This window comes from Bombus flavifrons, chromosome 5, assembly GCF_040668555.2.
Source record: "Bombus flavifrons isolate JBK064 chromosome 5, iyBomFlav1_principal, whole genome shotgun sequence".
In the NCBI taxonomy this organism is placed as follows: domain Eukaryota; kingdom Metazoa; phylum Arthropoda; class Insecta; order Hymenoptera; family Apidae; genus Bombus; species Bombus flavifrons.
The window spans coordinates 16709813-16733598 of NC_138446.1; the positions used below are offsets into that span (position 1 = coordinate 16709813).

Below are 23786 nucleotides of genomic sequence, written 5' to 3' on the forward strand. Positions count from 1 at the left end.
TTTTTTAATCTCTAAACACAAATATACTGTTAGAAATATCCTTTATACTCTGGTAATATATTAAATTGAAAGGTGTGAGTTACCTCAATCTCCACCTCTTTCCATCGATATTAATTTAACGAGACGATGGAAACACGTTATGCATTACGAGACGAATCGTTCGCGACGGTGATAAGGTTTCGATGTTCTATTGCAGGAGGCGTTGGTGAAAAGATTAGGTCCAAATGCTCACGCGTTTACCATGGAAATCACGCCGTTAGCACCCCCGTCGGTGCAATTGGTGCCTGCTAAGGAATACAATGGGGCCCCCATTGGTACTAGCTACGACGTCAGAGCTTACGTAGGTGAGTAAACCGAGTCGAGCTTCGTTTACGGGGATAAAACATAATTGACCGAACCTTTACGAAGAAACGCATGAAAAAGATTGATCGCTCTTCTCACTGTGAAATTCATTCATTTTGAAACTCTATAAAAGCTGTACGATATAAAAGGATCATTCAGCTATCCATACGTCGTGTTTCCATGTGAAATCACCAGGAAGATCAATAAAATTTATCGATTAAAAAAGTCGAATCGGTAAACGAGGGAGCAAAGAGCGAATAAACGAACAGAAGGAAAAAAAGTAAACGTCAAGCGTTGATCGATGAATTTACTCGCTGTTCATTGATTGAACTTCGTCATCGATTTCCCAGATCGTATTTCGTGTCCCCTGGCAGTAATGGCTTAGAATCACGTAGAAACTCTCGATTTAAAACGCCATGGTAGCGCGTTACGCCCACGTAGCAAATTAAATCGGATCTTCTCGGCCGCGTTTTCCAAACTGAATCGTACGATCGGACGATTGAACGATCGCTTCGAATTCCGATTACCCGAGAACAACCTTCCTGGCTTGATACTCCGTAAATAACGTCGTAACTGCCTGCTAAACGCTGGACACGATGACATTTAGCTGAACGAGCGGACGAGAAGTTGCATCGGAAAACGACCGTCAGGATGGGTATCCGTGTCGTGCAGCGAACTACGAAGCCACCGTTGCCAGCTACCAGCGTATATAGCGTGCCAGTGTCAGCGAGTCCTTCTCCTGGATCCAGAGGTCAAGCTTGTAAAACGAGAGTCTCGTTCATGGAAAATGAGATCACAGAGGACGAGGGTAAGCTCTTTATTTCTGGATGAATGGCACGAAGCATCAAAGTGTGTTCGGTTTGCTTTGAAGCTGATCACGATTAGTCATTGCATACGGGCTGATCAATCGTTTAAATCCCTGTTTAATTATCTGTAAAAGGCTATTTACGAATGTGTGTGCGCGAATATGATTGGCGAGAAACGTTGGACAGGCTAAGTTTGCGATGGTCAGTCGATAAAGGACCGGCCAGATGTTCTAGAGGATCGTCCTTGTGATCGTTACACGTTAACACTTTGACTGCCACGCCGAAATCACGCGTTTCGCTCAGAACGCCACGGCAGTATTTTTATTATTCAAAGCATATAATGGCAAAATAATAATGAATCGATGATGTCAGACAACGCTCTTCCCCGATGGACCGTTTATCTTATTGGTGGTGATCACGGATGACCGTCGTGGCGCCTTGGTAACGGTCGATAGCGACATATTGTAACAAGGCTTCGTTTATTTCAACAAAACATTCGCATTTGTTATTTCGCCGCAAGCAAAACGTGCGGAATATATCGTTGAAACGTGTAGAAGATATTAGTAAACGGTATTTGCTCGTTTTATATATAATAATAAGGTGTGTTCACACTTCTAACTTTAATTGTATGATCATACAGCAGCATTTACGATTATTTTCTAAGCTGTGTTTATAATAATATTCGTAGATTACCCCTCAAAGTAAATTATCCTTCTCATTTTTTTTTTTATCGATGTTCTAATAAAAATGTTTAATCGTTAAATGGGACACGTTTTACTTCAAAGTATCTTCTATTTATCGGTTATATTGAAAATGCCCTAACTGTCGATTTTCATACAATTTTTACAATTGTAAGAAGTTGAAGCGCTCCGGTCACCGATGACCACCGTGGCGTTACGGGAGAAACCGTGACCGGTCATGTAGTAAGACCAACGTGGCAGTCAGAGTGTTAATCGAGGAATGTAAGTTGACTCGTCGCTTAGACACGACAATTTCATCGATTCACATCCGACTGTTCTATTTTTCATGCTTCGCTTATTCCAACTTGTTACAAATCTCTAATTGCCTGTTTCAGAGAACGCAGGGCCACATGCCGCAGTGGAGAAACCGTTCTTATTGAGCGATGGTCGCGTGGGTTTGGAAGCACGACTAGATCGTGCGATCTACGCTCACGGAGATCCAATAACTGTGCACGTCAACGTCAATAACAACAGCAGCAAAACTGTGAGGAGGATCAAGGTAAGACGCATCCTTAGTCGCGCAACTGATTGTATTATGTATGAGCCGGATTACCGGGAACAGATTCAAATGCTAACAAGAGACTGATTGTTTGGCTCGAGAAGCAATTTGCGATTTATCCCTCCTTTATCCCTACCGCGAGTAACTTTTCGATAACTGAGCAAATTAAAATTACAAATAATAATCTGCGTCCCGTACGACGTGTGTCATTCGCGTACGTAACAACAGCTGATTTTAATAAGGATGCCAGATTATTAATTCATTTCGTAATTTTCAATCATAAAAAAAAGGAGGAAGAAAAGAAAGACAATCCACCATCGTTTGTGTCATCGTAAGTAGCCAAACCGCTTCACAACCAATTGCTATAAAACAATGTTAATCGTTTAACGCACACGCCGGTGATGTAAACGATTATTTTACGGATTTAAGAACCAAGATATCTTATACGTATACCAAACTACGCATATAACTTACAAAACATATATTCGTCGTCCATTTTCATCGTAAGGTGTGTTTCTTAGAATAACAAATTTAATCACCTTTATTGATAAACCGAAAAAATGTGTTTGTTCAGTGGGTTAAACCGTGGCATATCGAGTAAATGAAGTAATGTACGTACGATACGGCGGACCACGCGATTGCCTATTCTACTGCGCTTTATTGCTTCGCTCGAAGCACAAGGAAATAATCGAATACGAAATAGAATTCTCAAAAATTCGATCAAACCGACTATCGTTAACCAACATTACAACAGAAATACATAGATAATAAAATAGAGGGTTTTCGAACGATAGGGAAATTTGCATAGAATTTGAAAGCTCGAGGAATCCCTTCGAAGCTACATAATTATTTCCATCACGAAGACAGTTTCGCGTGAAATACGATGATGCATAGTAACATTCACGGGTCAGAGAATATTAATTCGAGCAAAATTTCATTCGTAGAACATGCACCCGTAATATAATTGTACATCGTATTTGAGGAGACCCGAAAATGGTCCAACTCGACACTGAATACTGACTCACGCTTTACTTCCAAAGTATTGGCGAATAGCGTATCGCGAAGAAAGTTTGAGTTACAATTAGCTCTTTAAAAATATTCGGGGATAGTATATCACCTGCTAGAAAACATAAAGAGATGCTAATAATAAACGACTTTGTTCGAAAACCACAGAGACAAATTTATTCTTTTCTCTCGTTTTAGTGGAATCCGGTTGAACATTGTAATTTGAATGAAAAGATCAATTTTAACGAACGTTCCGGGATTCGGATACGATAAGAACGCTAAGAGATTTTCGAATCTTTGTAAAACAAATCGCTTGGAACCTAGAGACGTATGATAATAGAAACGATAAAACTTAATAGGAAGAAATATTTAACGGTAAAATTTTTTACCGAACTAGATCAAATAAAAAGTACAATATTAAAAGAAAAATTCCATCGAGGCTTCGAAGAGCTATCAAATTAATATTACAACTCGTGCCAAGTTTCCCAAGTTTCGGATACTTTCTTCGCATATTTTTTAATTATATGGAAAAAGCTAAAAAGTATAGACGAAATCGATCGGATTGTAAATTAGGATAATGAATATAAGAGAATTAAAGGTAGAAGAGGTGCGAAAGAATAGAGAGAATAAGGTTGGCTAGTGAATTCTCTCAGGCGACAGAAGGAGCCGAGAATGTAAAGCGACCACGTCCGTGTCAATTTCCTTTGCGCCACAGTTCATTAGCGAGTGTGACGAACATTGTTTGAAAACGAGAACAGACGGGTTCGATAGCGTGATGACTAGTGTACGGGTTCCGAATAGGTCCGCTATGTTAACTTTGTTCCGACAGTTTGACAAACAGACTGACACAGAGTAGACTCGACAAGTTACATACACTAGACTTAAAACACGTAGTCGTATTTGTTCTTCGGTTGGCAAATACCAGTCTTTCTACTAAATTAGCGTCGTAATTAACCTGCCCTTTATTTTAAACGCAACGAAGCTTCCCTTGCATAATGTATAAAACGAATAAATTAAAACGAAGCGATAAAACCAAGCAGAAATTATTTCTCAAGACTTGTTTCATCTCATTACTTTACATTACGTTCCTCCATTAAAAGGTTCACTCTCAAAATTCTCTAAATACGCGTATTAAACTCCACAAAGCTGACGGATTCTCTTAGAATTCATTAAACCTTCCAACCGTTATAAAACAAAGTGAATTATACATTGTTCTAGCAGCGGTACCTGTTATAATCTTTTCACGAAATTATAATATAATTATAATCTTTTTATGATATTTCGCATGATTCTCTCCGCTAATGCAACCGGTTGTTCCGCAGGTTTTCATCGTACAACACGTAGATGTGTGCATGTTCAGCAATGGGAAATTCAAGAACGTGGTGGCCTTGCTGTCGTCGCAAGAGGGATGTCCGATAGGTCCCGGAGTTTCGCTGAGGAAAAGCTACACGCTTAGACCGATCAAAGGCTCGACCAAAAATTGGATTGCTTTGGAAGACAGTTACACGAAGGCGGAGGCGACGTTAGCCTCCACCGTTATTTGCCCTGGAAACGGTCCAGAGGATAGAAACGTTTTTGCCATATACGTTTCCTATTACGTGAAGGTAAGCCATCTTCACAAACAAAAAGATATTATAAGCGAAAATTGCTTCTTTGCATGTGGATCGTATGAGCGAGGTAATTTATGAAACTTAAACTATTCGTGAGAGCAGTCAATCATTTTCATCGAATAGCGGGTATTTATGCATTTACGGGTACAGAATGTACAGAATAATATGCAAAGCTACGTACATAAAATATCGCAACCAAATTTTTATTTAAGTAAGTCCCACTTTTTTATCTCTATTCATAAAAATACAAATTTCAATGAACGTCCGATGTTTTTTCTCTTTTTTTTTTTTTTTAATAATCACATTAGGCTTCGATTCATCTTATCATCCTTGCAGGTAAAGCTACTAATTTCAACAATGGGCGGAGAAGTGTCGCTTAAGTTACCGTTCACGTTAATGCATAGCAACACAGATCCGGATTTAGTGGGCTTTCCGTCCCCGATCAGAGAGCCAAGAGTTTTAGGGAAGCCGAACGAGGAGATTACAGAGAATCTCGAGAGGCAAGAGGATAACGAACACAAATATAAGACAACTAAATTAGAACCGATTAAAGAGAAACTAAAAGAGTCCAGGGATATCGACGTGGATCTGATAGAGCACTACGAGGAAAGCGACAGTACCTGAGACCAGGCGCAAACGACCGATGCATCGTCGCGATCATCGACGAAGAATAATAACGACGCGAGAAACGTGAAAACTTCGAATCATAAGAACTGTAAATTGGGTTTCGATATACAGAGAGCTTGGTGTTGCTTTAGAAGAGCTTCTTAGTAACGCGAAAAGAAAAGCAACGTTTAGAAAAATTGACCACGATGTTTTCTTTCTTTCGTTGATTAATTGACGATTGAGGAGGTTTTGATGAATACGCGAGTAATTATGAAATTTCAAGTATTTTAAACATTTACGTATCGTTTTATCTTCCTTCATTAACGTCATGTATATATGTCGTGGGAAAACAGATTTATACAAATTTTATTCTCTGTATAATATCAATAGAGCGTAAAAATTTTTAATTGCTAAAACTATCTTACCACAGGTTTGGTAAGGTTGATCGAGAGACGATTTTCGCAATTGAGAATACACTACGGGTTATGCAGTTCCTACCCGCGCCATTCTTATAAATGAAAATCGTACTGCCCTTTAAATTATGTGCAAATCGACGATTATCGAATAATAAGATTATTAAATGACACATTGTAAAATCCATTCATCTACATACTTGACAGAATCAATCATAAAAATCAATCTATAAAAAATCGAATATCTCGAATCTATTTTTTTAGGCAGAAAATATCTCGGTATTATCTCGTATTGTCTTTTATTAATTGTGAAATGAATGTTTTATGTAATTAAATAGATTACAAAAGTCACTGTACCTTAATAGGATAAGATAATCCAAAGGCATGTTTTACAATGATTTGTGCCTGACTTATGTATTTTATTGCACGTGTATAGGCACATATGTATGTAAAACTGTACAGATTATATCGTTATTTATGTAAATAATAAATTATATGAATATGATTGTACAAGAATATATGTGAAACACTAACCTATGAACCTTCTAAATAATTTACAACTATAAATAAAATTTTTGTCTAAGATATTTATAAGTCTTATAACTTTCCATTTCATACTCACCACATATTTTACATAAGAAGATACTTCGTACAAAGATATTTCATGTAATAATATTTTAAGCAAAAAGGATTGTTTCAGCGCAAAAACATCAAGAAATTATAAACATTTCATAATAATTACTTACAATGCCACTGAGCTCTAGCATAACCTCTGACGATGAATTTGCTGACTTTTGCACGTTCGTCATAAACGCCGACCAAGATGTATTTAAATTTTCCATGACGATCGATATCCACATCAACTATGTCATCCAGTAATTCTGACATCGTGACAAGCTGTCTATTATTTGAGAACACCGCTGAAAAGAAACAAGTATCATAAGCAACATAACCTATCGCTGCACTAGTTCATTACTTTCATTCTACCGGACAAACATATCAAAAGCATATTTGAAAGCAATACATATTAATCGTTGTTTAAGTATTTTATCAGAATATTCAATCAGGTTATATATTTTTTTATAAATACCTTTAAAAATAAGACGCCGGGTGTTGAAAGCTCTAATTCCAAAATTCTTTAAACTTGTGACTACAGCCATTTATGAAACCGAACGTTAGATGTCCTTGTTGTATTTCGAACACTAAAAAGAGACGTAAGTATATATGTATGATACAGATCATATGTGAATCAAATGATGTTTACTAAAATACAACTTACGTGTATATCGTGTGCAATAATGTGTTAGGTTTTAGATGTAAAATGACACTATGAAGCAAACGTATAAAAAGTAAATGGTTCGGTTTGATACTTGTATATCAATCTGCACGTGTTTTTAACACATTTTACTATTTCATAAAGATTAATAAGTGCTATTATAACCATAAAATATTCAGTATGTCAGCAGTACAAACAGTGACTAAATATGTAACGGACGCGAGACTGCTATACAGCGCATTAAATGGTGTAGTTGTGATTTATAAACCTGCATCTTTACACTACAATAGAATGAGAGAAACGCTGATCAGCAACTTATGCAGAGGTTATGATATATCCTTTGTTTATAACAATTTCTTGTTTTATAGAATTTAACCAATTTACTAAAACAAAAAGTAAACCAAATTTAATAGATTTAAAGAATTTATTGCTTATAGATTTAAATGACATGTATACGAGGCCAACAATGAAGCATGTAGCTATAGAAGGAGAAACAAATAAGCCTATGAAAATCGTTGTTCGAAATAGTTTTGCAGATCATCCATTAATAACAGGACCTCGTTATCAACCAAATGACTTTAGACTTGCTGCTTCAAAAATTCTGCAACAGGACATATCTGGTGTCGTACTTTGTGGAATTAACAAGGGTAATCGATTGATTCATAAAATAAAAACATCCAAAAGTTTAAGGTTTTACAGGGTAAAAGGATTATTAGGAGAGGCAACAGATAATTATTTTCATACTGGAAATGTAGTAGAAAAATCTACATATGCGCACATAAAACGTGGTCACCTTGACAAGTTATGTAGCTCGATGCAATCTTCTCATCAAAAAAAAATGTTTCAGTATGTTGAGATTTAATTCTCACTTAGAAACAATTATATACAATGTAACTCTATTATATTTTCATGTGTCTATAGATTGTGTGGTGTAGATATTCAAAGCCAAGCTGCATACGATCTAGCAATTAAAGGCCCAATTAGACCAGCAGATCCTAATATCCCTATGGTATATACTATTAGATGCGTAGACTTTTCACCCCCAGAATTTGCATTAGGTAAATATATCTCACTAAATAAAGTTTTAAAGTAATAATAGAATTTGTAAGAAAATTACATTCTGTATGTCTTATAATGTTGTAGAAATTGTTTGCACAAATGAATATGATTTGTACCTGAAAACCATTATTCATGAGCTAGGGCTGAAGCTTCGTAGCAATGCTACTTGTACTCAAATACTTTGTGTACAAGATGGTCTGTTTAATATACAGCATGCATTATTAACAAAGAATTGGACTCTACAACACATTGTAGACAACATGCAAATGTGTCAAAAAATTATAGATCGGAATGAAGATTGCTTACATCAGGAAAACCCTGCATTAGTAAAACCTGCTTACAATCCTATGGAAATTTAAGTATTGAATAATCATGTTAAATAAACATTTATTATTTGTTATATTACAGTAGTATTTATTTTGATAATTATTAAAGGTTTATTATATCTACCATCAGTTATACAATATCAATTACTATATACATACATCCAATATAAAATAACACTTCAACTGCAACAAATTAACTTTCATTGTCAGTTACGCTTCGCTACGACTTCTTTTACATCGCTGACTAGTATCAGAATCATCGTGTCTATCTGTAGGTTTCATGGATCTTCCCCTTGTTTTATGCTTATTTGGCCACTGTTGCATTTTCATACTCTTCGCTATTACACGTTTTTGATGATCTAGCTGTGGAAACAAATCTGTAAAAGAATAAGTAAAATAAAGTAAAAAGTTATATATTTCCAAATTTCATTTCAAATATTTAATTTAATACCTTGAGATTTTTCTAAAGCTTCTTTTGCTGAATTCATCTCTGCTTCTTGAATACTATGACCTGATGCCTTTGCTAATCGTTTTCCTTGGAAATATACAGCAACGGTATAAACTCTTGTATTTGTTGGTCCTTTACACTCAATCACTCTAAAAAGAAAATTGAATCACAATATTGTATATTGTATTATGTATATTTTTTGTAATATATATAAAAACATTTAAACTTGTGTGACTTGAACCTACTTGTATACAGGAATATCAGGTTCTCCACCATCCATTGTTCTTAATGTTAAGCAACATTGCTGCAATTTACTCTTTGGATCATTCCAATCTTGATTCATAATGAAATCTTGTAAACGTGGGAAGAAACATACGTCACAAAAGACACGACAAAATTCTAAGCCCTTATCGACGTAAAGAGCTCCCAGAAACGCTTCCAATAAATCTGCCCTGTCCTTTGTTTTTAATTCGGCTTTTGGATTACCATAAAGTGCATACTGAGTCATCCCCAAATCATCACACACTACAGCTTGAGTTTTATTATTTACAAGAGAACTTCGTAATAACTGTAAAATATAAGAATATTGTATATAATATAAGAATACTTTCTCATGTCTTTATGAAAAAAATTATAATACTACTTACAGATAGATGCCCTTCATGATGTTCTGGAAAATATTTGTATAAATATTCGGAAACTATCAATTGTAATACAGTGTCTCCTAAAAATTCTAAACGTTGATTAGAACCCAGCGTTAAGTTCGTGTATCCTATACTGCGATCGGTAAATGCTCTAGCCAAAAGACGGATATGAGTAAACACAATACCAATAGATTCTTCAAATTTTGTTAATTTCTAAAAATAAGATAGAAGTTGTCAATATATCATTAAATACGAAATATTTTTTAATACTTACTTGCAATAGTTCAAAACTTGGTATCCATTGTCTATCACCTGTTGGTTCCTGCTCTTGCAAAGGATGTTTTGGGTAATTTACCCAAACTTTTCCGAGATCTTCTTCAGCCTTGAAAAGTGTTTCGCCAAAAACTCTATCTGCAACTTCTATGCCACCATCAAGAAATAATGAACCCATTAATGCCTCAAAACAATTTGCCATTGCATGTCGTAATTCTAAATCATGGCAAAGATCACTTCCGTGTGCGTAGAGCATGTATTCCTCTAGATTTAATTTCTTTGCTAATACAGCGAGGTGTTGATTTTGAACAATTGCTGCTCTGTAAGTAGCCAAACCACCTTCTTCTAAGTCAGGAAACATATGAAATAAATGAATCGATGTTAGAAATTCTACTACTGCATCTCCTAAGAACTCCAATCTTTCATTGTGCGCTATCGAAGATTCAGTTTCGGTTCTCGCACCAAATCTTGACATTATATTAATTAACGTATTAATACCACGTTTTCGAGTATTCATATAATGTATTCGCCGATCACCATATTCCGGTTGTCTTATTCCACAATTAGTCAAAGAATTCCGTGCATGATCTGGATTTGTACCAAAATTTTCACGGTAACTAGGATGTGTTAGAGCTAACTGAAGAAGATATCTGTTTTTAAATTCATAGCCTAAGGTACGCTCTAAGTTATCTAAAGATTTATGAAATCTTAAATGACAAACAAGTACTGGAATTAACATTGCATGTTGTACTATATCACACATTATTCCAGTTCTATAAAATCCTTCAGAACTAACATCCACAGTAACATCACGTTTCATTTTGCTTTGGGTTCTTAATTCCTGGAGCTTATTCTCTTTTGCTTCTAACTTTCGTTTATCTTCAAACGATGGTTTTGGCATATTAGCCAATAAATGACGAAATTTTACATAGTCACGCCAAGCTTTTTGGTAACTGAAATAAATAAAAACAATTTAAATATTACCTTTCGTCAAAGAAATAATTTCACAGCAAAAGATATTTACTCTGCATTTCCTGCATAACTAAGTTGTGGTGGTCTAATTCCAAAATGTACAATTTCAGGGTATGCAATTACACCAGGTGGCTGATCTGCTTGGTTCCTATCTAACTGATCTACACGAACACTGCACGGTTTTTTTCCAGGATATGTAACAATCATACCCTTTACTTCGTCCGCAAAATTTTGCCATTTATATTGGGGCATCTCTACTAACCTAGGTAGATCGTCTGGATCTATTAACAATTTACTACTTTTGATTAAATAATTTAAAACCTCATTCATGGATAATATTTCCTGTCCATTATCAGCTAAATCGCGAACGAATCTTGGCATGAAATGAAATTGACCACAACCTGATTTATTTTGTGCAGCTTGTAAATCAAAGTCTGTAAGTTCTAATATTTCTTTAAATAAATAAGTTTCTGAAAAAAAAAGAATCTTTTATAAACATGAAATACATTCAATCGTGTAGTAAATATAACGAAAGAAAACTTACGAAAATAGTCCAATTCTTCAATCATAAAATTTTCTGGTAACTTCTCATCTATGTAAAGGATTGTATACTCAATGTTAAATCTTATTACTTTACAAGTCGGTAATTTTACGAGAGGAAAATGCGAGAGCATAGAAAATCCTTCAAATATAAATTCGTGCTCATCATGCTTAATAATTGTTGGTGTTTTAGTAAGAAAGTTTGTTGGGGGGCTAATTGTTATTCGATAATGATATAATTTATCGGCATTATTTGTATTTAAATCACATTTATTTATTGCACCCTCTCCAGCATAGATTCCATGTCTAATACCGGACCTTCTTGATTTTGCGCTACACCTACACAATGGTCCATCATTCATCTGTAATATCAAACAATTTTTTTTAATGTTAATCGCACGGAACATTACAAAGGGTTGAAAAAGAAAGATACTTACTTCTCCTGGATCATTAAACCACATTTCAGGATGTAATCTTTGTGGATGTTGTTTCTTTGCCATTAATTCTTCCATTGTTCTGTCATCTTCATCCATTGAACTATCACTGTCAGAAGAAGAGCTACTACAAGCTTCAGATTTGTGCCTGCATAAACGAGCTCTAGTTTTTCTTGGGGGTGGTTCATAAGGAGGCTATATGGTAAAAGATTAAAAATATTTTTAAATATATAAAAATTTTCTACATATATTATATTACTTAAAAATAAATATACCTGTAAAGCTCTTGCAGCTGCAGCTCTATTTAGTAATACTTTCTTAAATAATTCACATAACTCATGCAGTTTAGGTGTACCTCTCATTATTTTTGGGTTGCTTTCATCTCTGTTATAATATAAATCTGCTGGTGCAGTACGTGTCCATACTTTTCTTGCATTTTCCATAATACCTTCAGGTCCCATTGCAGATAGTTCATCCATTTTCCTTTCCATATCTTTACTTGTTGCACAATAGTCTTGCCTTGAGATATAACACAGAATGAATTAAAATTGTATAAATATACATATATGTATACAATTTTTAAAGATGTACTATATTACTGAGGTACCTATATTTTTCTAGAAGTAACTCTCTTTCAGTTCTATCCCTGTTACTGGGGGGATTATTATTTGGACTAGCAGTTCTAGATGAGTAAGATTCTTGAGATCTAGATCTCTTCCTACTTCTATAACTTGTATATGATCTCTGAGAGCATGACGTATGTAAATTGTTTTTTCTATGTATTGATCTTCTGTCAGAGTCTTCTTCACAATGTAAACGCTCTCTAGAGACCGATCTATTTTTCGGATACTTTGAATATTTCTCTCTTTGGGAATCATGCCTTGATCTATATGGTGATCTGCTTGATCTACTCTCCCTTGACCTATTCTGAGGACTTCTGGAACGTCTTTTACTAACTGAATAACTATTAGAAGGCTCTTTGTCTCTATATCTCCATTCAAACCTTTTATTTTTTGGAGAATCATTAAATTTTACATATGATGATTTTCTATCATCTTCTTGCACTTTATTTGTTTCATACCAAGAATTTTTGCTATCTTGTGGTTTATTCCAATCAGACGAATAGTTATTGGACTTCCATTCTGCATTGTCATTGTTATGATATGCACTTCCATCATCCCAATTTGTGTTAAAATTACTTACAGGTTGAGAATAGTTAGACATTCCATAATTTTGATTGTTACATTGTAGTTCCGTTGGAGTTTGATAAGGAACATCATAAGAATTTGAAACTTCATTTTGATAACATGTTCCCATAGCATGATACGGTGGAATAAAATTTGCACCTTTATTTTCAGGCAAAGTAGAGACCGGTATATTATAGGATGGTGGTGGCTGACTAAAATTTGGAGGTGGAAAATTTGGGGGTGGCACCGAATAATATCCCATATTTTGTGGCTGAGAAACTCCTGTGCCCCAAAAATAAGATTGCCCAACATTTGGAGGAGGATTTGCCATTTTCTATAACCTCACCTGAAATATGTTGATATGAAATATTAAACTACATGAGTAAAATGGAACATATTTGCTTTAATAATCATTGATTGCAAATATAAAATATATAAAAGGTGTTGTTATCTAATATACAGGGTTTATAAAACTAAGTGAAAAATATGTATTTTTACAATTTAAAATCTTCCATGATATAAGGCAATTTCGATGTTAAATCAAATTATAAAAATTATAGAAAAAATATGAAATTTAGATAAATAATACACCTACTAGAACACTATTTCGTGTTGTTAATTCTATACGACATCTAAATGTAAAAGAAAGAATCTCTCATGCACTATAACACCATCTTCTGGTTGCGTGGTAAATAAAATTCAAATTACATAAAAACAGCTAGAGCATTGTGCACAATTATAACAATTATATACAATAATTTTTATGCAATGATTTATGTAAGATATTTTTTTTATTTTAGCAACATTGATCGATATTAATGGATCGAATCGTAATATTTTATTATATTATTATAATATATTACTCTAGTTACTCTATAACATTCTATAGCATAATATCTATACTCTAGCTATACTCTACAGAAGAATATAAAAAAGATATTTTATTATTGCGATATAATAGCTTGTAGCAGCTTATAATTTTAAAACATTTTGATCATAATATACATATTAATGAATCAAAGCATATATACATTAATATCTCGAATAAATTGTAATAGTAAACATATAACTATTATTACTTTATTTATTATTAGTTGAAAGATAAATTATTGTTAGGTGATACATATGGTATAGTATTATGCGATATATACAGAATTAACATTATTTATAATTTCTGGTAGCCATATTCATCCTGTATGTTTAACATCCAACATGGGCGTTTCTTTTGTCGTCTGCAAAGTGTCAAATACTTTGCGCACAACAAAAATGCTCAGAGCCAGTGATACTTTTTAGCTGTTCAGAAAAGTTAAAAAGTCGTTCATGATTCTTACCATTGCCAAATGCTTTGGAGTGAACGTACGACATATACTTGTTCAAGAAAATTGTAATTTTACTCGGTGTTGGCTATGACTCAGTACCAAAGGGCATCTTTTCAAGGTATCGCGACTTTGTTCAAATAATTAAGTTAACATCGAAGGAGATAAAGTACATGGCCTCTGTGAGATTGAAAATTACAATTTCATTCGTCAAAATAATATGAACCCCATTTAAATTGACATTAAATTGCTGCTATAAAATGAGAAGGTTATGCTTGATCGTAAAACGAAAATTACGATATTAAAGTGTTTTAAATAATACAATTATTTACTGCACACGAATAATACGAAGTCGCAAATCCTGAGTGAGCATATATTGTTGGCTTAAGATGTATCTAATATGAGAAAAGTGGATTGACTTATTTGGTATCAGAATCAGCTGATTCCTACATTGACAAAGGATCCCTGATACTTCCGATGTTTAACGAATGAAGAATTGAATTATCTGATGTCGAAAATAGTGATATATGAAGGATATACATATATATCATATTTTTGAACATATAGTTTCTTCGTTATTCTAAAAAGATAAAGATTGAAAGATGTCAGGAAACAATTCTGCTACAGTAGGTACACTTAGAGGTGGTAATCTACAAAACCGTAATTCTCAAAGATCTACACTTTTAAAAGTGGTGATTCTGGGTGATGGTGGTGTTGGCAAATCTTGTCTTATGAATAGATTTGTATCAAATCACTTTGATGAACATAGTTTTCATACAATTGGAGTAGAATTTTTAAACAAGGATATTGATATTAATGGAGAGGCATATACATTGCAAATATGGGATACAGCTGGACAAGAAAGATTTAAGACCCTTAGAACTCCGTTCTATAGAGGCTCTGATATTTGCCTTTTAACATATGCGGTAGATGATAGAACAAGTTTTAAAAATTTAGCACTTTGGAGATCTGAATTCCTTTATTATGCTGATGTTCAAGAAGGATCAACATTTCCATTTATAGTTGTTGGGAACAAAGTAAGCAAGAATATTTACGAAAAAGGGAGTAATATTACTAGTAATATTTACAAAAATAATTTTTACAGGTGGATGTTCCAGATTCTGAGAAACAAGTTTCTACGGAAGAAGCTCAAGCTTGGTGTGCAGAAAATGGAGACCCTCCATTAGTAGAAACATCTGCAAAGGATGCAACCAATGTTGAAGCAGCATTTGGTGCAGCTGTTGCTGCTTGGGCACAACTTGAAGCTAGACTAGAAAGACCATTAGTAGAAGATACTGTTGATCTTTCAAAACAACAATCTCCTCATCGTTCAAGTTGTTGTATGCCTGTGTCTGGTGCTGAGTAGGTTACAGATACAAGATTTTAAATATTTTTTATGTTTTCACAACATAATGCATGAAACATATTTCTCAAGATTCACAATCATAATCTAACTGGAATGAATGAGAAAGAGGTAAACAAATAATTTTTGTGATGCATACTGACAGTTTTTGGTATGGACATATAGAATTCGTTTATATTTGAAAAGAGTATGATATGTCGCAAATTGTACCAACACTTATAAATTATGATTAATGTATTTAGGATATATAAGGATATTATATTATATAATTCTATTGTTTCCTTTGACATAAACAATATTCATTTCTGGTTGAACGGTTTGAACTTAATGTTTAAAGATTAAGTCAAGATCATTGGCAACACAATTACAAAAAATGTAAAATATTCAAACACCTAATTACATACTGAGTTGATAACGAAGACAGAAATATTTAGTATCATTGTTGTAGTGACAAATTTGCTGGTAATATACTTTTTCTTTTAGGTCTAACAAAATTATTTGAAGAGATTTCTTGCCTGTCTGCAATACTTTCCTCATAATAAGGTGAATTTTAATGCTGAAAGTAGTTTTTGTCTATTTTATTTTTAGTGACACTAAGTGTTTCTTCCGTTGCCAATGTGAACGTATATAGATATTTTTCTAAATTCATATGATTTTATTTATTCTTACAAACATTTTTCAGTTTCGTTAAAATATGCAAATTGAAGTTATATTTACGCGGAAAAAAATAATACTTTATGGTTGATATTTCCAGAATACAACTGTAAACTGTAAGGTCAAATTGAACGTCCTGCTCGTATCACGCTTTGTGCAGTTCGCGAGCTACAGACAGTATTTTAAGTATTTCAGACATTATTGGCTTGTGATAAAATAATAATAGTAATAACCATGATCATCAACTGCTTTACAAATAAGGAATAGATATAAAATGTAATTTAGCTTTGTAATCTAAATTTGCCTTATCTTCGCAGCACAAACTAAGGGCAGTGGTAGTAATATATATTTATCACAAAATCCTCTGAATCATCTTTATATATACATATATATATATATGATTTTGAAATATCTACACTATAAAAAAACATACTCTGCTGCTCTTGGAATGTCCTGCAATCGGTGTTTAAAGATTTTCCTACAAAGTGAATAATATTATAAACACGTCAAATAAAGCTTTTTGTACAACCTTGTACGTATAAAACGTATGAACGCATTTCTAAAGCACTGTAACTTACTTAAAAGCTACCTAACACTTTAGCGATGCTTTACATACAGGAAATAAATAATATATAATATTATTATAATTTAAGTATTATTTTCAATGACAAGGCTTGCATTAATTATAAATGTGACATGCATGCTGGTGCTTTTTGTATAGCTACATATCGAATATATAAATTTGTGGCTTCTTATTCAACAATTTGTTGATTTAAGTGCAAAATATACATATATATATATAAAATTTAATCATATCAAGGTGAAGACATTTCACCAACTGTTATAATATAAAATATCAGTTCTGTATTACTTGAATATATTTTACGTCATCAGTACTACACGAGTTTCATTAATAATTTTATAAAAATATTTTATTCAATTATTTTATTTAATTATTATATATTGTCAGCCAAGATTTTTACGGTATGTCTTAAATATTAGTTAACATCTACATTTTATAAATTTTATAATCTAAAAAATCGATCTTGCAACAGAAACAAGAACAAAAAAAGTAGAGGAGCTCTGTGCTTCTTTAAAAATGATAAAATATATTGGCAAAATGTTTTTCTTGTATTTCATGTGATATTATGTTATATTTTACAAATAACAGTAGTTTATGGACTACTTGGTAATAATACAATCGTTGATAACGTTATATTATAACAATACATCATGTATGCAATGTTCAAGATATCACTGCACACTTTTTTTCAAACGTTAAGATTAATTTATAAAATACATTACAATAAAAAATTGAAGGTGGCCGTATAAAAGTTTGGAGAAAAGTGTGCGTCCATCTTACGATACTTTCCTCATTTAAACCTTTTAACAATATTTACAAATTAGGTGCGCTATGGCTATCCAAATCAAAGATTTAACCTTCGAGTATTTTTGTATACAAATTTGCATTTTATAGATATTTTTTATTCAATAATAATTAAGTCATGCGCTATTTTTCTCAACGAACAATTGAAAATTGCATTCTGTATGCATAGGAATAAATTTAAACTGAGAACATTTTCTTTATATATTTGTGTAAATACGAATTTAGAATAATTATATTTCCTGCACACATATACTACATGTAATTATTTCAAAGTTCTTCCGGTCAGAATGAACTTTTCGGCAATGTACAGTGATGTACATTTTTGTTGTAAAAACACAATGTATTTTAAATACATAAACAACTAATGACAATGTTCTGTAACATCCACAATAACAGATTTTTTCCACCCAAACAAAAAATAACCAATTGCTGCACCAAATACTACAGCAAAACACAACCAGACATTGTAAGTCATGAAGATCAGCATAAGGAAATATGACAGCACAATTTGCACAATGTGTAAGAACGTTTGGAACGTATGCATCCATGATAACATTGTGGGCCTGCACAAATTTATATGAAATGGATTAATTCTTGGACATAAAATAATATATGCATAATGCTATTAATTTATCATGCTAAGCAATATTAACCATAGAATTAAACGAAATTGCAACTAAATAACGCAAGAAGATTATACAGTATTACCTCGCATTTTGACCAATTCGACTGACAATTCGATACCGATCGTGTGACAGTACAAGAGAGAGATTTATATCAAGAATTTTGCCTGGCAAATACCGATAGATAGAGCGAGATAGTGATACTGATACTCGGAATGTTTATGTTAAATAAATACTACTAAAGGTCCACAAAGGCGGTTCCATAAAATGTTAGAGATAACGTCGGTTGTAGAAAATCCCACGATCCAGTGCGACATTAATACCTTAATCGTTTATGTACGTATTTCTCCAAGAAATAGAATTAAAAAAAAAAAATGTATTTTCACAGAAAAGCAATTTCAAAACTAATAGAAAAAAAGAGCAAATCAAGAATTTCACTCCTCATCTACTTACGGTTGTTTGTGAATTACTTCTCCAACCATACTAAAAAAAAATATATATATATATATAAAATCATATAGCAATTTTTATGTATTCAAATAAAAAATATCGAATTAATACAATCGTGAATTCCTAAACTGCCATCCATTGTACATCTGAGAGCACGAAACTTACTGTACGACTCTGTTATCCTCGGCTACGACATTTTTCTCTTGTGGCATCGTGACGCTTCTGTATTGAAGGGAATTATACATTTTCCAGAATAAATATTCTCGGTAATACTTTAATCCCTCGTAAAGTGCGGCCATGATCATGATACCGATCATCGATCCTACGAGACCACTGATCGACGAGATTTTCCACGATTCGAATAATACGTTTTCACAGTATCCTCCATGGAAGACCATCTATAAATGAAATTTTTATATACGATAGTCAGCATCAGAGTTTTATCTGTGGATGATACATACCGACATACCGTGCATCCCCATATTGCCACATGCTTCCGAGGCAGCGGTAAGGTGACTTTCATGGTTCATACTCCCGTGATCCATATTAGCATGATCCATAGAACTGTGCATCATACTTTCATCCATATTTGAATGATCCATAGATTCATGAGACGCGTGATTAACGTGGGTTGGATGCCCACTCGATACGTTCATCATATGGGCCATATGATCGTGAGACATCTGCGAAGAAAGGTGCAAATATTCCAAATTCGATAAAACAAACAGTTTGTTACACAAATGATCTGTTCAGAAAGAATAAAAAAGTGCAGATTGTTTGATCGGTCTAAAGTTGTCAATATTTCGTTCTACAAATATTTTAACAACTGAAAATCCTAACATTTAGCAGAAAGTAGTTATGCTTATGTCATTAAATGGTTATCAGCTTTTGCGCATTGCACAGAAAGCTACTATTACAGAGGACAATCGTCATTTTTCTTATTGTTAATTCGTGAAAGTAACGTGTCATAACTGGAAGGTCGAAGTAATCATTCAAAACCATAACCAATGCGGTATCAACTTAACGGAAACGGGGTGAAAATATCGTATCATACGAGTGATAAAAAAGATGTTTCAGTGCAAATTAGCAATAGTTTTTTTTTTATTATCATAAACTGTAAAACTGAATCATAATTCTAAGAACACTTGTTACTCAAATGCTCGATCCGTTGACTTTGTAATGAGAACATTTGCCGCATTACGCGGCATCATAGCGACAAGTCTTCGTGTGCATGCTTAAAACGTCAAACTCGACGTCTTCATCAATAAAACTGTAATTATATGCATTAACGAAACATCAATGTCACAAACCTGTTTATTCGTTTAAAAAGGAACGGATAAACTTTTTGACTTGTTGTTAAATTACTTCCTCACTTCCTTTTTGTCAAGGAAACGATGTTACGTAACTAACCGTTCAAGAACAAGAAATTTGATGAAACTTCGAAAAACCGCTACCGCGATCGTTCATGAACGGACGATCATACTTTTTGAGCGGTCAACAGCGTCTTTTTCTAATTAATACTGTGATCCTTTTGTAAAATCATTCGTTCCCCTTCGGCAATCTGCCAAGCTAGCCGTGAACGAGTTTGGAACAGAAGTATAAGAAGAAACGAGTTCATGACTGGCAATCGGGCAACACGAACAAAGAGAACGAAAGAGAAAAAAAACACGAGCCAGCGTACTTTCTAAAGTAGATTTCTTCGGGATAGTTCGTGAGGTCTCACATAGATCTAGTAGCTAACATTCCATTCTAGGAGCTTGTACATTGTAGTCGTAGGATTAAACTCTAGCATTCATTACGTTCACCTATTAAAATTGAGGTCTGTGATAAAATAATTCCATAGCTTTCAAAACGTGTGATTATGATGTTATCAGGCGTTGACGATTCGTAAAAAAGAATTATATTTTTTATTACATTGTCGGGAATAAAATTATTAAAATAAAGATTGTTTATGGTATGGTAAGGTGAAAGGTCGAAGAAATTTAACGAAACTGATACGCGCGCGTTTACGATCACCGAAAAACATTTTACGTACATTTAAAGATAGAAATACGGAAACGTACTTGTATCGTTATAGGTGTATCAAGGATTCGACCAATTATAGAAATACATTTTTCTTGAAATCACAATTGTAAACGCTGAATGCGAATGCTTTGAAACGCGATGCGTCCAGAAGATTATACTTCTCGTTGGAAGAGAAACGCGATATGTTTTGTACTGAAAACGATAATCCGTAAAGAGCGTCACGAAATGCATTTTATTTTGTACTGCTAATCGTGAGTACTTCGGTAAACAATATGTCTAAAAGGTATATAAACATTTTTCTCTGGATAATGAATGTTAGGTATTATATTCAGCCCTAAAACACATTATTAATATTGAACGAGAAAACTGCATTTCTTATACCTTTTGTTTTCAATTTTAAAATTTTCGTAAAGAGATATCGTAGGCTTTTAAACATCGTCGAGATAAAAAGTTCATGAACCAAGGTCTCGCGTGTAATGATATATAATTTACATAATTTTACTGAAAAATTTACTAAAAACAAACAATATTCTAGGTCACGCGTAATTAAATGAGCATTAAAAATGCTTTGCAATACTTAAACTGCCCAACCGGAATAAATCATTTTGATTCAGTTTGAATCGCAAGTCGATTGGTTTCGCTTTCTTATCTTTAGACATTGGCCATCTATTTAGTTATTTTATCACCCGACTAAGATTCTATATCTATTCATTCTCGAATAGTATATATATAAAGGGTAGGAAATTGTTTACAAACATAGTTTTGCAATCGAAGAGTATGTATCATCTTTATGACATTTTACACGGTAATAAGGATATATTGCTTTAAACCTTTAAAAAAGACATTCATGTATCGAATAATTATAGTCGATACATGCTATAATATCTTTGAGGGTAAATGAGTCCGGTTGTTTTTAACAACATCGGTATCATAACAGGAAAAAGCATAGAAATTCTACGACATGGAAGGTAATACTGTAGGTCAAATTAATACTGAACATGATACGAGTTTCCCTTTGTTTTCGAGGGGAATTTTATGATAATATAAGAGGACATTATTTTTAGTGAATAATTTCACCGCCGAAACCACAAGCGGTTAAAACGAACGATGACTGCGTTGAAAACAGGAAATCTCTCAAGAAAATAACAGAATTAGTGGTAATATAGGCAATTATATTTTTTACTTGCGTTTGCATATCATAATATATAAAAAAAAAAGAAAATAATTCAAATATTTTAATCAAACAAGATATTAGGAGGGAATATTTACTTCTGAATTCCTACGCTATCGTGTATTTCGGCTCGTTTGTGAAGTCCTACGCCATTGTGCATAGGTATAAGATGCTCCGTTGGAATCCTTATATTGAAATACCAAGATTCCATTGGAAGAATATGTTTTATAATTTTCTCGGAAGATGTTTCGATTATCGATTTATTCCATTACGCGGTATTCCAGGTCGCGGTACAACTTCTGTTTAAAAGCGCGAAACAAAAGATTTTCAACGACATTGTATACTTTATTAATTATCAGGCCATTATATTACATTACATTCTTTTCAAACATCCATATTCTATGAATCTTAATAATTTATTTAATATATTGAAATTTATAAGTAATGTAAAATTGAAAACAATGAGAATTGAACGATATTGGTTTCAATTGGATCGATGATGCTTAGTTGCGATTAACTAACTCGTGGTACATTGGCGCTGAGATTTGTGGTCGAAGATTGACTCGAATTGCAAACATTAATTTGTCGATTATCTTCTAACCTATAAAGAGAAATATTTTGCTCCTAATCGTAACTCGTAAGAAGTACGTAAAGTTGCAAGGATCTAATTGACAACGTTCTCGCAGAAACTGACGACGACAATAATACATTCACTTTTTATCAGTTTGAACTATCACTGTATCATGTGCACGAAACATATGTCGTATACATAAACTTATGGAAGAAAAATCGAAATCCTTTCATTTTCTAAGAACACAATGTTAGAAGTTGAAGACAGAAGTAGAGAAATCAATGTACTAGTGACAGACTTTAGAAAGTGTATAGAAATTATATTAACGCTGAAACACGCGAAGGTTTGATTACATGACTATCTTACTGCATACTAGTAATGTGAATATAGCTGTCAATATGGGTCATTCATGTTTAATTTATATCGCAAGATTGGGAATTGTTTATATATATGGATGCGAATTTTAAACTAAATGTACAAAAAGATTACATTATCTATACCAATTAAATTAAATACGTCCTAATTTGACGTATAAAATAATATTAACGATACTCGAACATACCTTTATTAAATGGTCCAGGTTATGTTGTAAGAAATGCTTCCTTTCTATAAAAATAGTTGAACGTGATTACGATGAGATAAATAGACACTTTCGCAGATTTCTCTGCGCGAACCGTCGAGCAATCTCTCAGAGACCCATTAATAAACTGCACATAACATTCACGGTTTCCTCCATCGCCGTAGATGTAACATAACGAAGACTCGGCGTAATGGTTTCGGCGGGTAAACACGTGACGCTAGAGCAATGACACCATTACATCTATTCTACAACAGGTGGCGTAATAAGTCACGCTCTGTGTTTAAAACGTTTTGTGAATTTAGACAAAATTGCAATGTAAAAGTAACTAAGAATACACGAATATTTAAAGAATGGTATAAAAGATTAATATTACGAAATTATGAAAATATTTATTGTTCTCTTCGCTACGCGAATGAGTACATTTTTTCTTGAAACATTTAAAAGCGTTTGAATTGGAAATCTTAAG

The 23786-nt window shown here is 33.3% G+C and overlaps 6 protein-coding genes across 24 annotated transcripts in view; 3 read left to right on the plus strand and 3 right to left on the minus strand.

Annotated features, from left to right (window-relative positions):
* The window catches only part of LOC138180222 (phosrestin-2), a 178954-nt gene extending 172366 nt beyond the window's left edge, over positions 1 to 6588 (plus strand). For 12 of the 14 annotated variants that reach the window (XM_069113863.1, XM_069113861.1, XM_069113854.1 and 9 more), the window contains 5 exons: positions 197 to 344; positions 950 to 1150; positions 2224 to 2387; positions 4715 to 4996; positions 5339 to 6587. In XM_069113863.1, the coding sequence (XP_068969964.1) occupies positions 197 to 344; positions 950 to 1150; positions 2224 to 2387; positions 4715 to 4996; positions 5339 to 5626 (1083 nt within the window). In that variant the 3' untranslated portion in view covers positions 5627 to 6587. Of the gene's footprint in view, positions 1 to 196; positions 345 to 949; positions 1151 to 2223; positions 2388 to 4714; positions 4997 to 5338 lie in introns of all 14 variants that reach the window. The other 2 variants (XM_069113860.1, XM_069113864.1) reach the window with 2 other exon arrangements.
* LOC138180232 (14 kDa phosphohistidine phosphatase) overlaps positions 1 to 7223 on the minus strand; it is a 65600-nt gene extending 58377 nt beyond the window's left edge. Inside the window, exons 1-2 of the mRNA XM_069113881.1 lie at positions 7112 to 7223; positions 6768 to 6941 (exon numbers count right to left, since the gene is read on the minus strand). Coding sequence (XP_068969982.1) covers positions 6768 to 6941; positions 7112 to 7181 — 244 coding nt within the window. The 5' untranslated portion in view covers positions 7182 to 7223. The remainder of the gene's footprint in view (positions 1 to 6767; positions 6942 to 7111) is intronic.
* Positions 7110 to 8756, plus strand: LOC138180226 (pseudouridylate synthase TRUB2, mitochondrial). 2 transcript variants are annotated; one of them, XM_069113872.1, is made up of 5 exons: positions 7110 to 7235; positions 7329 to 7622; positions 7735 to 8143; positions 8219 to 8355; positions 8441 to 8756. In XM_069113872.1, the coding sequence occupies exons 2-5, from the start codon at positions 7478 to 7480 to the stop codon at positions 8713 to 8715; spliced, it is 966 nt and encodes a 321-aa protein (XP_068969973.1). In that variant the 5' UTR covers positions 7110 to 7235; positions 7329 to 7477; the 3' UTR covers positions 8716 to 8756. The 2 variants fall into 2 exon arrangements, with proteins under 2 accessions (XP_068969973.1, XP_068969972.1); XM_069113871.1 differs by lacking the exon at positions 7110 to 7235 and having other exon boundaries at positions 7264 to 7622.
* On the minus strand, positions 8727 to 19236 carry drosha (ribonuclease 3 drosha). 4 transcript variants are annotated; one of them, XM_069113824.1, is made up of 12 exons: positions 19139 to 19236; positions 18977 to 19006; positions 12601 to 13526; positions 12269 to 12512; positions 11997 to 12188; positions 11564 to 11921; positions 11072 to 11489; positions 10049 to 11000; positions 9778 to 9987; positions 9376 to 9698; positions 9134 to 9279; positions 8727 to 9059 (listed from the first exon to the last, which is right to left on the minus strand). In XM_069113824.1, exons 3-12 carry the CDS (start codon positions 13509 to 13511, stop codon positions 8893 to 8895), a joined length of 3921 nt encoding a protein of 1306 aa, XP_068969925.1. In that variant the 5' UTR covers positions 13512 to 13526; positions 18977 to 19006; positions 19139 to 19236; the 3' UTR covers positions 8727 to 8892. The 4 variants fall into 4 exon arrangements, with proteins under 4 accessions (XP_068969925.1, XP_068969923.1, XP_068969926.1 ...); XM_069113822.1 differs by lacking the exons at positions 18977 to 19006; positions 19139 to 19236 and adding an exon at positions 13772 to 13870; XM_069113825.1 differs by lacking the exons at positions 18977 to 19006; positions 19139 to 19236 and adding an exon at positions 13776 to 13855.
* Positions 15099 to 21895, plus strand: Rab9 (RAS oncogene family member Rab9). Of its 2 annotated transcripts, XM_069113873.1 has the most exons (4): positions 15099 to 15533; positions 15602 to 15858; positions 16343 to 16402; positions 16614 to 16667. In XM_069113873.1, exons 1-3 carry the CDS (start codon positions 15099 to 15101, stop codon positions 16359 to 16361), a joined length of 711 nt encoding a protein of 236 aa, XP_068969974.1. In that variant the 3' UTR covers positions 16362 to 16402; positions 16614 to 16667. The 2 variants fall into 2 exon arrangements, with proteins under 2 accessions (XP_068969974.1, XP_068969975.1); XM_069113874.1 differs by lacking the exons at positions 16343 to 16402; positions 16614 to 16667 and adding an exon at positions 21865 to 21895.
* Ctr1A (Copper transporter 1A) lies at positions 17444 to 23496 on the minus strand. The gene is made up of 5 exons (XM_069113876.1): positions 23303 to 23496; positions 19435 to 19656; positions 19139 to 19371; positions 18977 to 19006; positions 17444 to 18463 (listed from the first exon to the last, which is right to left on the minus strand). Exons 2-5 carry the CDS (start codon positions 19654 to 19656, stop codon positions 18262 to 18264), a joined length of 687 nt encoding a protein of 228 aa, XP_068969977.1. The 5' UTR covers positions 23303 to 23496; the 3' UTR covers positions 17444 to 18261.
* Between the last annotated feature and the right edge of the window lie 290 nt (positions 23497 to 23786).

Excerpts from the sequence above, each read along its gene's own strand:
- LOC138180226 (XM_069113872.1), top strand. The coding sequence starts at position 7,478 with ATGTCAGCAGTACAAACAGTGACTAAATATGTAACGGACGCGAGACTG. Across the intron at positions 8,144-8,218 it reads CATCAAAAAAAAATGTTTCA|ATTGTGTGGTGTAGATATTC; the intron begins GTATGTTGAGAT and ends ATGTGTCTATAG. Across the intron at positions 8,356-8,440 it reads ACCCCCAGAATTTGCATTAG|AAATTGTTTGCACAAATGAA; the intron begins GTAAATATATCT and ends ATAATGTTGTAG.
- drosha (XM_069113824.1), bottom strand. The coding sequence starts at position 13,511 with ATGGCAAATCCTCCTCCAAATGTTGGGCAATCTTATTTTTGGGGCACA. Across the intron at positions 12,189-12,268 it reads CAGCTGCAAGAGCTTTACAG|CCTCCTTATGAACCACCCCC; the intron begins GTATATTTATTT and ends TTTACCATATAG. Across the intron at positions 11,490-11,563 it reads TGAAGAATTGGACTATTTTC|AAACTTATTTATTTAAAGAA; the intron begins GTAAGTTTTCTT and ends TTTTTTTTTCAG.
- Rab9 (XM_069113873.1), top strand. The coding sequence starts at position 15,099 with ATGTCAGGAAACAATTCTGCTACAGTAGGTACACTTAGAGGTGGTAAT. Across the intron at positions 15,534-15,601 it reads TTATAGTTGTTGGGAACAAA|GTGGATGTTCCAGATTCTGA; the intron begins GTAAGCAAGAAT and ends TAATTTTTACAG.
- Ctr1A (XM_069113876.1), bottom strand. The coding sequence starts at position 19,656 with ATGTCTCACGATCATATGGCCCATATGATGAACGTATCGAGTGGGCAT. Across the intron at positions 19,372-19,434 it reads TGGGGATGCACGGTATGTCG|ATGGTCTTCCATGGAGGATA; the intron begins GTATGTATCATC and ends TTTCATTTATAG. Across the intron at positions 18,464-18,976 it reads GAAGTAATTCACAAACAACC|GCCCACAATGTTATCATGGA; the intron begins GTAAGTAGATGA and ends AAATTTGTGCAG.